The following is a 15,195-nucleotide window of genomic DNA, read 5'->3' as shown; positions in this document are numbered from 1 at the left end:
TTATCATTTCTTCAGATTTTTTCCCCATGTCTCCCAAGATCTCATGTTTTCAGAATAATGCCCATCACTTTAGAGAGACGAGACAGACAGAGCCAGAACATCACAGAAAATATCACCAGCATCCGGAAAAGGAAAGGTTACATTACAGTTTCCGTTCATTTTTTTTTTTAATAAACTTTGTATGACTTAGAGAAAGCTCTGGAGCACAGAGCGGCCTCAGGGTTAGCAGGAGAGGTCAGACTTGGGATGGTCACATCTCCTGCTGAAGAGAAAGGCAGGATTTGGCCATTGAAGCCATCACTGTGACAGTGGCAGGCTTCAGCCTGGTTGCTCATCGTGTCCTACCCACATGGAGAGACACCTGTGGGGGTCAGCAAACACTCCAGGCTCCAGCAGGCATAACATGAGCTGCCACATGTCAGTGCAAGGCCAGGGGACAATGCCCAGACATGTTGGGGAACATCTCATAGATTCATAGATTCATAGATACATTAGGTTGGAAAGGACCTACAAGATCATCTAGTCCAATCATCCTCCTATCACCATCCCTACCCACTGAACTACTAAATCAAATCCCTTAGCAATCTCTCTCCACCATCCAGCTGAGCAGCAAAGATCCAAGGGGAAAAGCTGCAGAGGATGGCACTGGGTGCTGCTGTCACTCTGAGCTGCCCAGCTCCAAGGAATGCCATCTCCTGAGCCCCTTCCTATCACCCAACCCTACCTACATCCATGGGTGCACCCCAAGCTGGTGATCCCAAGGGGATAAGGGTGGGTGAAGGGCCAGGAAGAGCAGAGGACCCAGCCCCACTGCAGGATGGAGGGCCTGGAAGGGCACGTGGCTCTTGCCACATCTGGGCTGCACACCTGGGCTGCACATTTTGGCAGCACACACATCTGGATGGCGATGCTCAGCCGCATGGAGCCACTAAGAGAACGTGCCTCCAAAGTGCTGACGCGAAGCCTCACTGCAGCCGAGAAACCACAAAAGGCACTAGAAACTTCTTGCTGTGACGGCTGCACCTCCCTCTCCCAGCTTCCTAAAAATAGAGGCTGGCACAGGGCAAGCTGCAACCCCGTGCTGCCAAACAGCTGTGAGTCACTGCGGAAGGAGGGCAGGAGCACCCTGCACACCCCGATGTGCAGCTCTGCCCAGTGCAGGGTGCACAGGTCTGGGACCATCAAAGACAAAGTGAAACACGATGGGGATGAGCAAAGCCCATGGGAGGTTTTGCACCCAGCGGCCGCCTCCCACTGCAACGTGCTGTGGTGTGGGTGGGGGGGTCCTGGCCTCGCCTGTACATCACCCCCAGCTCCCCCAGCTGAGGACTGAAACAATACCTGCATCTGTGTGGGACCGTCGAGCAAAACAAAAGGCTCAGGAGAGAGGAGGGATGTGGCTGCATGGTTTGCATCACTTCAAAAGCTGGAAATTAAAGGTGCATTGCACTGTGCTTCTGTCTTATCGCAGGGAGTGAGATCAGCCATGCTATGCACAATGGTAGCAGGGACCAAAGAGCTTGATAGGTTATTAATGTTCCTGCTTGCATTAGATTAGAATTAGGCACCATGGCCAAATGTCCCCCCAGAAATGCTGGGCAGTGTGAGAAGCTGTGTCTGCTGGGGGAGCAAAGGATGCACAGCACCTCTGCCCCATATGACAGGGGCAGCAGTGAGGCTTCGAGCCAGGCTCGTGGGCAGTGTGTTCCCACTGAGAGCTGCCACACTCAGCCTGGCCACAGCTCGCTCCCAGGCCACGCTGCAGTGCTCTGAGCCCTGGGACATGATCTTGCTGAGAAATCCAGCATAAAATCCCTGTGAGCAGCACAACACGGCAGAGAGCGGATGCTAAAACAACTCTGCCATCTGCTGACTCCTCCCTGCCCCATCCATCCCTCCTTGGCTGCAGAAAGGATCAGAGGGAGACATGATGACATGGATGTCACCTCAGGGTGATTCTGTGGAAGCAAACGGTGCCAGCACAGCTACAAATGCCAAATCTCAGCCCATAGCACAGCCTGGAGCATCCCCTCCGCTTTGGGTGTCCAGTGGGCAGCGTCATGTCGCCTGCTCTGTGTTCTCACTGATGTTCATCTCTCGTTCCCTCTGTCAGTGCATGAAGCAACAGCAGTGCACACGGCCTCTGGGGTGGTCGTCAGGATTTTCAGAAAGGGGCTGCTTGGGTTTTTTTGTTAGTTTTCAAGGCAAGCACATCAATAGAACCGAAAGTAGGTTCACACCACAGTGCCCACCCATGCAAAGCTAAAACGAACCACAAAGCCAGGCAATTACACAACCTTCTTCTAATATTTACCAGGCTTGCTTTCCGAGCACCGGCTGCTGCTTTTGCAAACATCCTCAGAAGAATTCAGTGGTGGAAGTTACTCCTTGGCCTGCTCTCGCCAGAAAAACCACTGAGCGTGTCCTAGAGGGCAGAGTGCGTGATGCAGGGTTCTAAGAAAGAATCTTGCTCTTCAGATAATCCTGCAAGTGCTCAAATTGCTTCCGGTACAAAACCATCAACTCATACCTGCCTCATGGAGCTCAGCTCAAAGGGAGAAGACATGAAGCCTGCATGGCAGGGACCGGTGGGCATCTCTGGGAGGAAGGTCCTGGGCAAAGGGGAAAGACGGAATTACTAATTACCATCAGGCAATGGGATGCTTTTCTACCCAGTTATGTCCTCTTAGCCTATGTTGGGAGCTGCCAAACATTGTCCCACCCAATTCTGGGTGAAGTACTCAAGGTTCTCTTTGGTTGCAGTATCACATATGGCTCTGGCAGACATGAGCGTGGGTAGCCATGGAGACCACGCAGTGTGCACATGATATTCTCTCCTCTACAGTCCTGCTGACATAACTTCTATTAAAAACACAATAGAAAGGAAGTTGAACAAGCTCCAGGATTCCCTGGGAAACAGGGTGCACAAACCCACCTGGATGCAGTGGCATGTGAGAAGTCTTGGCCATGGGAGCTGGAGACCTTGACTGGTGAGGCAAAGCCCCTCTAGGCACACACAACACTGAGCCATGCTGGGTCTGGTCACCAGTGACACCTTCCAAGTCAAAAGACAGATGAGTCTGCTGAGGTTTGAAGCCACTTCTTTCTTCCTCTGAGCAAATTTCCAAAAAATCCTGAGAAATTTCTGTCTTTGTATAAGGACTCGGGAAGATGCACAGCTTGCAAACCCTTGGACCTGGCAGGGCTATGCCTGCCCCTCCTTGCAGAGTCTTCTCTAGGGCACTACTACAGTGCTTCGTGATGCTGCTGGGTGGAAAGGCACCAGTGGTTCATTCATAGAATGGTGCCTCAGGTAGGAAAGAGGACAGAGTTCTGCATGAGAAATGAAATGCTCTTGAAGTTAAATAGCTGTTCTGGGCACATTAACATACAAAATTAATGGATGTTGCATACATCAGCCCAGTGAGCTGCCTCGGTGAACACCAAGCCCCGTTATTGTTGTTGCCTTCTTTTAAGAACTAGGGCACCTGTAGGCACTTGCAGCATGCACAAGTCTTGCATTCACTCTTTTCCACTGGGCTTTGCAGTATGCATTTCCAAATATCTCGCTTTCTTATCAGGCAAAAGGACAGGATTTGGATTCCTTGCCTCAAGTCATTTCTTGTTTGTGGCTTTTCCACATCCATCTCAGCCACCGGCAGCACAGAGCACCCACCTACAACCCAGTGGCCAAGCAGAACACACCTGTGCCAAAACATTGCTCATCCTCAGGTGTGCTGCTGACCCACCACCACACGGTGATACCACACGCTCAGGCAGCCACCAGTGACCTCTGCTGTACCGACTGCAGATCCCAGCTCTGAATCGGACCCTTTAGAGAAACAAGGGATAATGGATCACGTTGATCCCTGAAGTAAATGGCAGCACTGAGCACTCAGGAAATGCGAGACCAGGCTCGTTTCCTACGTGGGAAAGAACAACATCTTCTTTCATGCCATAATGCCTGTCTGCTCCCGGGAGTTTTACTGTGTGCCAGATGACTGAAACAGAGCCACTTGTGTTAGAGCCACCAAAGACACAGCGTGGAGTCAATGACACTGTTGCATTGGCTGAGGTTTCAGAGGAAGGACTCCTGGGGACACACAGCAATGGACCGAACTCAATCACAGCCCTTAGAGAAGGGCTCTTAGATTTACATCAACCCCAGTGAAAACCTGAGCGCTGACAGCTTATCAGCTGCACGATTTACCCAAACCTACTGCTAAATAATCATGAAAGTAGCTGTCAACTGAGAGCAGTCTTGAGAACGCACATCAAGAGCCAACATAACAGCTTTAAAAAATTGTTCAAATGCATAGACAAGGGAAACTGTCCAGTTTGACTCATTTAATTGCTTAAAGCAAGCCAAATTTCAATTTAATAACATCCTTATATACAATGAATATGTCACAAATAACGCATCAACAGAAATACATGTTTAACACAAAGAAGTTAGACCTGCTCTGTGGCAGATGCTCGTTTACATATGTACTGATTTAATTACAGATTTCTCTCCCCCTTTTCAAGATTGCTAAAAAAGATTCAGAACACAATCCCTGAAACTCTTGAGTTGAGCCAGACTGACAAGAGGCACCGATTTTCCCTTTGGTTGTACCAGAGGAGATATGCAACAACTCTGCTCTATTGACACAAACAAAGTCAGAGGGAAGGGCAGCGCTGGCACGGCTGAAGTTGGCAGTGCACCACTGGATGTACTGAGATTTGTAGCTGTCTTTGTAAGCATGAAAGGTGGAACCGCACTGGAAGATCCCTGGATTCCCACTCCACAGAAAGAGTAGCCCCAAAGTAAGATGCCTGCACCTCAGGGGTGCTCTCTGTGCACTGCAGAGCCCTCAGAGCATCCTGTCCTGCACACAGCAACTGCTCACCCATGGACTGGGCACCTCTGCTTGCATCCGTGCCTGAGCAACAAATCACCCAGGATATGCATTAGGTAATAGTTTCAGGCTCCATCAGCAAATAAAGAGATCATTGAATGGCACTCGGAGCCTGCGTGGAGCAAAGTGGGAACAACTCCTGCTTCTCCTTCTGTCAGCTTGGGACTGTCGTAGGCTGTGCTCAGTCACATGAGACTCCCATTGGGCATTTGGTACATTCAGTTTCCTTCCATCCACTCAATTTGTTTTCCCAGCTGGTAGAGGGATTTACTTAAACAGTCTTATCTCTTTTTTGTAAATGCACGGTTTTATGAGCTAAAGCAGGTAATTCATAACAGTGCTGAGCATATAAACTTTTGATTTTAACTGTGAAAGGTGTTACGTTATCCCTACCTCAGGTAGAAAGGCAGTCTGTCCATAGGAAGTGTATAAAGCACAGCTCGACCCTGTTGATCTTGCTCTGCCCATCACTCAGTGCTTTGCAAGTGGACAAGAAGATGGGGAGAACAGCTCGCTCTGCTCAGGCTCAAACCCAGAGCTCCACAGCCCATCCTAAGGCAGCTCATGGTGGGGATGCAAGACCATAGGATGCTTTCACCCTTTTGGCATTGATGTGAGCGTGAGCTGGGGCTCTTCTGCAGGCAGATCCAGCCTGAGTAGGTCTGTACTACTTCCCCCATGTTGTGGGGTCTGGAATATCCATGGAGTGGTGCAGGAAGACACATGGGGACAGCCCAAACACTCGGGGAGAGGACTGCAACTAATCCATGGTATGGAGCATGCTGATCACCATCACATGGCTTGGAAGGGACATAGGGCTCCTTGCATGCCATGCCTTGGGGACCACCCCATCTCAGCCAACTCTGCTCCACAGTGGCCACACAAAAGCCTCAGCAGCAGCCCCACGCTGTGACCCAGCTGCTGCTGCTGCAGCTCCTCAGCACAGAAACCACAACCATGACTGGGGCAATGTGACCACAGCAGAGCTGCACAGCAGCACTGCCACGAGGTGACACAGAGACAGTGTGAGACAATGAAACAAGGAACCAGCTGCAGAGGCACTCACACCACCAGCATGCACCAGTTTTCTGCTGCAGCCCTCCGAGCATAACAATGCATGAGAACTCAGAGGAGAGTGATCTGGGCCAACTGGAAATGGGGTAGGCAAGATGTTCAGCATTTCTATCTGCCCAGCTCACTCCCCTTCCGCCCATCAGAAAAAGATGGGAAGAAAGACATCTGTGTAGAGAAAATAACTCTGGTCTGGAGCAGAATGCTGTGAACTTGCACATAATGAAAGCAGATAGTTCTGGGAGGCACCAGGAAACATCCCCTCCATCCCTTGGAGTGGTCACTGCAGCACTGAGAGCTCAGGGAGGAGGAAAATGGACGCAGCCCACACATCCCTTCTCCTCCCATCACCACAGTGACTGCTGCATTCAGAGTGGGAGCTGAAAATAAACGTGGGAAGCAGCAGATGGCCACTGCTGAATGCATGACGCTGTTCAAGTCCTGAGCAGAAGAACGGGATGGAGCTGCTGGCACCAAGCACAACGGCAGCACCATGGATGCAAGCGGAAAAGCAAGAACCACTTCACTCTGCACAAACAGTCCTAGAGGAAGAAGTAATACCTCCGGTAGGCTCTCAGTGGGCTGTCCAGGTGGTTCTCCTGTTTGCCAGACCTGCTGCGTGGTGGCACAATGAGGATATGGCATCACCACGCCTTGCAGCCATGGATTGAAGCATTCCCGTGTCAAGGTGGAACCACTGATGTCTTGCACCCTTGTATTTAAAAAACTCCCCCCAGCATCATCCAATTCTACATGCTCGCTTCACTAGGAACACTGAATTTGAGTCAGTTGGAATAGTTCTAGCTGTGACATGCACAGGACTGAGTTGTGCCAATAAAACTTTAAAAGCATTTAGGCATACTCTTTTATGTCTTTCCAGAGCTTAGGAGTAATTCATTTAAGCATTTTCATTTAGGAGGAATGGCAGAGGGAGACAAAAGTTTGAAAGCAATTATTTCACTGGAATTACAGCCCAAGTTGGTGAGGAGATAGAAGGAATGCAGTGCAGAAATCTCTGCTGCAGCTCACAGAGGATGTCAGATTATTTGACCATGTAGCCTTAATGTTCTGGAAATGGTCAACACAATAGCATTAGAAAACTACATGGAGAGGTACTTAAGCTCTAAGAGAAGAAAAGCAATTTTGTAGAAAAATCACAACCAAGAGGGATTTTAGGACATTGGTAGGATGCTGGACCACCTTTTATTTGCTTAGTTAACATGGTTCCTCTTGCATGCATTTTCATGTTGGTCTAGCTCTCATATATGCTAGAGATATGCTTGTATTAGACAGTGTAGAATCTTCTTATTTTCCTTTTTAGCCAGTGTCATAAACAGCTACAGCTGCTGAACTAAGATGACTTCTATCAGCTCAGGTGCTGTAATGGGCTACAAATTGCATCATTTAGGAAAAATAAAGATGATATAGTGCTTTTCTGGCCCATGGTTGCGTTGGAGATTTTTGCAAGGGGAGCCCATGGTCTGAAGTACTTCAAACACTACAGAGATATCAAATCAAGATAAGCAGCTGCAGCTAATTGCATCCCTCAGTGATATAATTGTGCTTCTTATCAACAATGATTAGAAAGTGCTAGAAGTCCTTTCAAAGAGGGTTAAGTGTGGAAAGCCATAAAGCAGACAATGTTTCTTCACAACAAACACGGTCCATCAGGTTCAATAGCACAACTATTGGAAACATTTACTGAACAGACAGAGCAATTCTTCATTGCTAACATAGTAAATAGTATTCTTCCATCTGAGAAAAAATGCAGAGAACAGCTGCAGTTCATTTCCTCTTGATTCACAGTCACAAATAGTAACAGTTCATGGCAAGAACTTTGTTGGAATAAAGTAGAAATGTCCCGTGGCTAAAAGTACAAATCCCGTCCTCTGTCGTGAATCTGAATACCTGAAAGACACGGCAGCACACAGAGCTGTCAAACAGCATGCTCCATTCATCCCTTTGGATGTTGTGCAAACAAAATTGCACCTTTGGGTCTTTTCTGATGCAAGAGGGCCCTTACAAGAATAACCAGAATGACCCATCCAAGCTCTCCCCAAAACATTGCACAGCCAAGAACCAGCATCAGGGTGACCTCGCAGGCACAGGGCACAGCTCAGGAGACCAAGAAAAACTCCCAAAGCATTCAGGCTTCCGTGTAATTTTGTAGAATCATCAAGGTTGGAAAAGACCACTAAGATCATCGAGTCCAACCATCACCCCATCATCACCATGCCCACTAAACCACATCCCCCAGTGCCACAAACAACGCATCCCAGCAGCGCAGTGGGTTTGCTGGTGAAAGAGGCACAAGCAAGCAGGGGCAGTGCCAAACGAGTGCACTGGGAGGCATCAGGCCCATGCTATAACAACAGAAACGGGAGTAGATGGAGTTAGAAAATTCACATCTCACTTCAACAAAATATTTTTCCTCTTTCCAGTTGGATGGCAGTGTGATTTCTGGGGAGAAAAACTTTTGAAATGCAGACTGGAAGGAAGCAAAAAAAAAAATTCCTTGTGCCTAAGAAAGGCAGCTGTCCTCTATAAGAAAGCACCGATTTGTTCCAAACCTGTTAATTTCATTACTCACCTGCAGTTGCATGGCTTGCACTGGGGTTCTCTGAGCCTTGGTAAGAGCTGGCTTTCCTCTCTTAAAAAAAGGAGAAAAATGGAGATGAGCAGAGATTCAGCACAGAGCTTCAAGTAGGCAGCAGTTCCTAAAGAAACCTTGTGCTTTTGCAGCCCAGCCTATAGCACAGGTGCTGGGAAGCTCTGTGCTGTCTGGCACAGCAATATACACTTCCATAAATATAAATATCAGCTGCTCTTAAACATGACACAGCACAATGAGGAGTACATTGAACAGAGCCAAAAAACAGGGACTCCAACAGCCAGACTGGATGCATACATCCCAGGGGCTTGCCAAAGGCATGGCCAATCCCTAATCTGTTTGGGGTTTTTTGGGTTGCTCAGTAAGCAGATGTACATTACACGTGTGGTGCTGTGATGCTCCTCAAATGTTCAGAAAGGTCTGAAAGAAAACACTCATTGAAGATGGTTGGGGAACACTGAGCTGCTTTGTTATCTTCTTTCTGATTTTCACTCCATTCTGTCCTGAAATTTTGAGCCAAAGTCCACTACAGTTAGCACCATTTCCCCTTGTCTGATCCCTACACTGTTACATGCAGCATCTTGGTGTTTTGGAGGAGTTGGTGTCCTGGGCTTCCAAGCTCACATTGCCCCCTGGGGGGAAGAGGGCACCTTGCTTTGTTCTGAAACCGAATCCTAAATCTCAGTGTCCTTAAAGCAATTCAGCTATCATTTAACAGCCTCAAACACAGCCTCATCTAAACCTACCTAGATATGTACAATGAGCAGAAAAACCGTGATCCAGATGGAGACTCTCCCCTTTCCATGCATGGGCAGTAGGCCTTAGGAATAAGTAAGCTCCAGGTAGGATGTGCTGTGTGTCTCCAGCAGACTCCCTCAGCAGCTTCACAGCCCTTTTTCTTGGAGACCAGCACTGAGCTGCCAACTCAGAACACCCTGCAGGGCGATGCACTGGGACCTCACAGGGTACAGGGGCAATGGTCAGGAGCCAGGTCACCAAGAGCTTCCCAAAGGCAGAAAGCACAGTCTTCACAACTCCTGCATGAATGGCATTAGGGGTGGGGAATGTGCTGCAGAGAGAAGTCACAGCCTCTGACACACAGGCAAGGACAGAACTAGCTGCAGGGTGAGGTGAGGCTGGCCACCAGACCTCTGCCCACCTCCTCCAGGTACAGGCTACAGCTGGGAAGGGAGAGAACCCCCTGGCCTTCCTGATAAGAGCTACAGCTTCACATCTTTGGTTCACAGCATCATCAGTGCCCTAAACAGTCACATTGGCAGCTCAAAGCTCTTACCTGAGTGCCCTTTTTTTAATCATAAGTGGGAGTGCTGGTGCCACCATCCTAATACCTATAGGCTAGAGGCCTTGATAGCACATGGGTATTACTGAAATACACTTCAAATGACTCCTTAAACCAAGACAGAATGTTTTTAAGGGGTGCAAGTGGGCAATGCATGGTTGTTCTTCCTGAGAATTCCAGCATCCAGCATCAGATATCTGCTGGAAACCATGTATATGAGCTGGGCTGAAGGTGCCTCAGATTCTGGCACGCTCGGGACAGACCCTACCATTTTGTCTCCTTCCATGAGATGCCATCAAAGAATAAAGTGACAGTATTTCCTTACCTCCCCCAGGAACTGAACTTTGGCTTATATTTTGTAATCTAGCAGGTCCAGTCATACAAGTAGAGCTTGAGTGTTGCTTCACAGCACATTCCTGCATGGACATCAGGCACCGTTCCTGTTGCAGAAGACCAAGAAGGGAACCGTATTTCCTGTCAGAGATGGGTTCATCCACCACGTGCAGGTTGGGCGCAGTGTGATGATACACTGGGCTGGTGAGACTGGGAGCACCGAGGGAAGGGAAGGGCCAGAGGTCTGCGGGCGGTGCTGGATGAGTGCGCAGAGCTGCTGGCTGGTACTGCCCTGCCATAGCAGCAGCTGGGAAATTCAGAGTAGAGTTTGACGTGCTGGTAGAGGAAGATGATGGATATGGTTTGGTGCAGTGTGAGGAGAAATTCCACTGGTGAGGAGAGATGCTATCTGCTCAAAGAGAGAAAGAAAACATCTGAAGTCCCATCTCATCTCCTTCCCCACCCCCCACCCCCACCCCCCCCAAGGTAAATTCCAGTGCATTTTTAAAGGAACACTACAAGTTCATATATTCATTTGTCCAGAAACGTATACTCACTTTAGTGCCACTTACATTAAAATCAATGATAAATTAATACTAAAAGCAGCTATATCACCACCACCAATGCTTTCCCCCCCACTTACAGGCACAGGCGGAGTTTTAACACTTGCAAGCTTAGACAAATTGCTCTTTGCATGCAGAGACAACAAATTAAGCCATAATGCACTCAATGCACCTGACTGCAATTGAGGCTCTTGGCTGGAAAACGAGGACCTGGTCCTGCCAATAGACCCATGCAGAGTTCAGGAAGCAGCCCAGCAAACAGGGATTGATCATGGATGACCCCGTGACATTAATCAGGGCTCAGTAAGCATGATTTTGCTGCTTTGTTTGCAAGCAGTTCCAAATTCTATTTGTAAACAAGGCTGCACTAGTATACGTGAGAAAGCACAGCACGTTTCATCTTATATTTTTTGCAAAATATCACCACACAGCTCACCATGCTTCAGGACGACAGCTTCGCTCTTGTGCTTTGTGCTCAAGTCTTGTGGGTTCCTGGCATTGCTCAGAGCTCTAGAGAAATGTTCATCCACCATGCTGTTAATATCCCCTTGGAAATATGTAAAGACGACACTCTGAGCCCCCCATTCTGTTTTCACAGGCTCTTTGTTCTTACACGGCTTTGGAGAAAGCTTCCTTGTTTCCTCCATTTTCAATAACCAGCAGCCCCTGCCAAAAGAAACAGATCGGTACAGGAAGAACTCTTCAACTTAAATGGCACAGACAGCGGTGAGCCTGTCATCCTGAAACTAGTAGTGCCAGAGGAATTGTTGCTAATGAGATGAGATTCTTTATCTGGGTTTCTGCTCCCTCCAATCATCTTCTAGCCCTAATCCCCTCTCATCAACTATCAATTCATGATCAAATCCCAGAGTTCCTCAACCCTCATCCTCAAATTTCTACTACTTCGCCCTCCTGCACTGTTTTCCCACCTCCAGGCTCTTCCCCACCTGAACACAGCAGTGATAATGGGACACACAAGTTGGGTACCAGTTTGGAAATGCAAGGAGATCCTACTCCCAGTCTCACCCCAGCCAGCTGATTGGCATGTCAGTCTTTCAGAACTTTAACACTGACCAAGTCTTCCCATATGAAGCAAAGTTCAAGACAAAAATCGTCTCCCTGGTTTACAGCTACCTCCCCAGGGCACATGGGGGGAGCAAGGAGCTAGCACATCCCAGCCAAACAACTGGAAGAACTTTAAGCAAGAGGACACAACTCTTCCCCAGCCTGGTTCTAGAAAGCAATACACAATTTAGGTTGCAAAACCTTCTCCTTGCTTATCTGGAGGCCAGTGCTTGCCTATGGAAAATTCCAACCCAAGTGGTGAAAGTTTGGCAAAGACATCAGCAGCCATACAGTTTGAGAAAGATCAAATGATCTCAACAGCAAGCTCCAAACCAGTTCCTCCTACACTGCTCCGTGATGCATCCTTCAACATACAATTTAAAAAGCATTAGCTCAGGCCCAGAGAACCATTTCTCCTATTCCTCGCTCACGGCAAGCCAGACGTTGTATCTTTGTACCACTTTATTAACATGTTAACTGGCTCATGATGTTAATTGTAAGCTCCTTTAGCACTGTTTACTGATGTGCAGCACCTTACACTGCTGTGAATTCTGACAGCAATACAGTTAAATGCTATAAAAGTAGTAGCCTGTTAAAGCAAGAATATTGATTTATTTCTCATTTCCCTTAATCATAGAATCACCAAGGTTGGGAAAGACCTCTAAGATCATCCAGTCCAACCACTCACCTACCACCGGTAATTCCCCACTAAACCATGTCCCTTAGTATCGTATTGAAAGCCTCGTGTGCTTTCCAGCATGTAGCTGTAAGAAAGCTGGATATGACCCAGTACTAGTTACCTGAACCTCCAATTCTTGTCTTCCACAACAATAAGTCTAAAAAAAAAAAAAAAAAAGGCAGAAATCCTTCAAATCTGCCTGCCACAAAGCACTGCCAAAATACAGCAGGAACAAAGCAGGCTCAGCCAACCCTACGCTGCTCTCAGAATAGGTGGACTATGGCATAACAGTGCAAACAATTGTCCAGGTTATTTGCCCTTCAGTAGACAAGGACACTTGGTAAACAGGCTTGAGAGATGCAGTTGTTGACTGCACACTGCAGGTGACAACTTAGTTTTTCATGTTTCCAGTCCTTGCTTGTACTATGGGTTTCCTATCACCATGGCTTTAGATAGGGAGCTCTCTATTCTCCTTTTCGTGCTGCCTAAACCACTCCTAAAAACAAAACCCAGATTTCCTACTTCCCAAGCCTTGAGCAATAACCGGGCAGGCAGACATCATCCTTCACTAAGTATCTTCCAAATAAAGGAGTACTTGAGAAAGGCAGCAACGATACATTGAAATAATTAAATTCTCATACCTTAACTCACTGCCAGGAGCTGTGGCACACAGGGAAGGTGTGGGGTGGTCATACTGTGCCCAGCAGAGCACAGTCCTTGTCCCACACAGCTACACACACGCCGTGGTGACTGCAGGAGACGAGCGGTGTTCATGAACTCCCCGCACGCTTTCTAGCCCCTAGCCGTGACTGAACAAGGCGTTTCCTTCAGCCTATCTACTAAGAATGCATGAAATGCACTCCAACAAGTCAACCGGGTTCGGAGGTTTCAGGAATGAGGAAAATAGGATTGTAAATAGGGTTTGGTTGTTGTTTTGTTTTTTTCTTTCTTTTATGACAGTGTGTACACAATCAAGAAGACAGTGTCTGGGCTTCAGAGGGTTGAGAATAAAGTGATGAACAAGTTACGGCCAAGAGCCAACCTGCGTCCTCGGCCAGGGTCAGAAAGGACTTTCCTGATACAGATGTTGTCACATACCGCATGAAGTGTGTGTCTGGGAATGTCTGCAAGGAGGAAGAGGTCATCCATCAGCAACCTGGACGAACTGGATAACCCGTTTTTTGTTTTATTTTTATTTCCTTCCTGGATTTGTCTAAACAACTACAGGATTCATCAGAAAATAAGGTCACCCTTATTCTGTAAATGTGATAAACAAGTGGGTTTGGTTTACTTTTTTTCCTTCAGTAAGTTTACAAAAATGACCGAATTGCAGTCACCCCTGAAATGCTGTATCGAAGTCAAATACACAAGTTCCAGCTAGAAAATGGCACTGGCCAACCAGGCATTGAAGAGGTGACAAAACAGTATATTTTTAATCAGAAGGGCTTGTTCACCCAGGCAGAAGGCAGGACAGCACCATGCGATTCCCTCTGCATAAATACACATGAAGCCGCTCCTGTGCCATCTCCCAGAACAACCATCAGCCTGCGGGACTTCCCAGGGCTGCGCTCAGTCCTGTGGCCAACACAGCCTCCTCATAACCAAGCTTCAGCTGTGAGGCAGACTGGATTTCATTTCTCAGCAGGCCCAGCACCCTCCACAGCTGAATCACTCCTGGATCCCTCTCTCTAAACTCAGTTTCACAGATTTCTTCTGCTAAAACTTTTCACGTTGATCACGAATTTCCTCTTAGGTTTGAAGTTCAAGGCCTCACGCCTCTGTCAGATGATATCGGTTCTGAGCACTGAAGAACATCAGGTAGAAATGGGATTGCCACCATTCCCAGTCCTTTCTAGTGTAGGAATTGAGACAAAGATTTCCCAGTGCCTTTTGGTTGTAGCATTCAAAAGGTCTGAAGTTTTTAACCAAATAATAACCGACTGTGAGGATAAAAAGTCTCTTGTTGCCCTGAAACAAAGCAAACCCAAGCCACACAAAGCACCTCCCACTCCCACCCACCACACTATCTAAATCAAGAAGCGTTTAGATGAGGTGCTAAGGGATTTGATTTAGTAGTTGGGTAGAGATAGTGATAGGAGGATGGTTGGACTAGATGATCTTGTAGGTCCTTTCCAACCTCATGAACCTATGAACCTATAAATTACAGCCCGGTGGTTTCTGCTGTTAGTCCTCCTGATCCTTCTGCCTTCATGCAAGAAATACAACACACTGAACCAAAGCCCACAGAGACGGAATGAAAAACCCATCCCAGGTTAAATACTGACAGCTCCAGCAACACGAACTGCAATCGCTGCCCGAGAAATGCTGTGGGGAAAAAGGACATTCTCTCAGAACCCAAAAAGACTTTTTCATTCATGAGTTTGTTTATTAAAAAGGTAGTATAAAACACAACCCCTTTAAGAAACAAAATTGGAGATAAATCGAGGGATCATCAGATGCTGCCACAGGTCTGGAAATGATTCAAATATAACATTATGAAGTGTTTATTTTCTCAAAGATAACTGAAAATGATTACTTCAGCTCACCAAATGAAACGACCCCTCAGGAAAATTCCAAGTCTGCTTACCCAAAAGTTTAATCTAACTATTTATTTTGATATTACAGAAAGAGCAAAAAAAGAGGAAAAATTAAAAAAAATATATGAAAAAAACAAT

The 15,195-nt window shown here is 47.3% G+C and overlaps 1 protein-coding gene across 1 annotated transcript; it reads right to left on the bottom strand.

Moving 5' to 3' along the window:
- Positions 1-6,047: 6,047 nt before the first annotated feature.
- VGLL1 (vestigial like family member 1) lies at positions 6,048-13,263 on the bottom strand. Its single transcript, XM_065729460.1, has 5 exons — positions 13,162-13,263; positions 11,213-11,442; positions 10,206-10,622; positions 8,560-8,619; positions 6,048-7,877 (listed from the first exon to the last, which is right to left on the bottom strand). The coding sequence occupies exons 2-5, from the start codon at positions 11,421-11,423 to the stop codon at positions 7,837-7,839; spliced, it is 729 nt and encodes a 242-aa protein (XP_065585532.1). The 5' UTR covers positions 11,424-11,442; positions 13,162-13,263; the 3' UTR covers positions 6,048-7,836.
- Between the last annotated feature and the right edge of the window lie 1,932 nt (positions 13,264-15,195).

Source organism: Cyrtonyx montezumae, unplaced genomic scaffold, assembly GCF_038088225.1.
Source record: "Cyrtonyx montezumae isolate F1298 unplaced genomic scaffold, pur_monq_1.0 scaffold_11, whole genome shotgun sequence".
NCBI lineage: Eukaryota > Metazoa > Chordata > Aves > Galliformes > Odontophoridae > Cyrtonyx > Cyrtonyx montezumae.
Note: the sequence above shows the minus strand (reverse complement) of the source record. Positions and strands in the feature narration are given on the sequence as shown.

Bases quoted from the DNA above. Each gene is read 5' to 3' on its own strand.
- VGLL1 (XM_065729460.1), bottom strand. From the start codon at position 11,423: ATGGAGGAAACAAGGAAGCTTTCTCCAAAGCCGTGTAAGAACAAAGAG. The intron at 8,620-10,205 runs GTAAGGAAATAC...CCTTTTTTTAAG, and splicing joins AAGTTCAGTTCCTGGGGGAG to AGAGGAAAGCCAGCTCTTAC. The intron at 7,878-8,559 runs GTGAGTAATGAA...CGTGTCTTTCAG, and splicing joins TGCAAGCCATGCAACTGCAG to GTATTCAGATTCACGACAGA.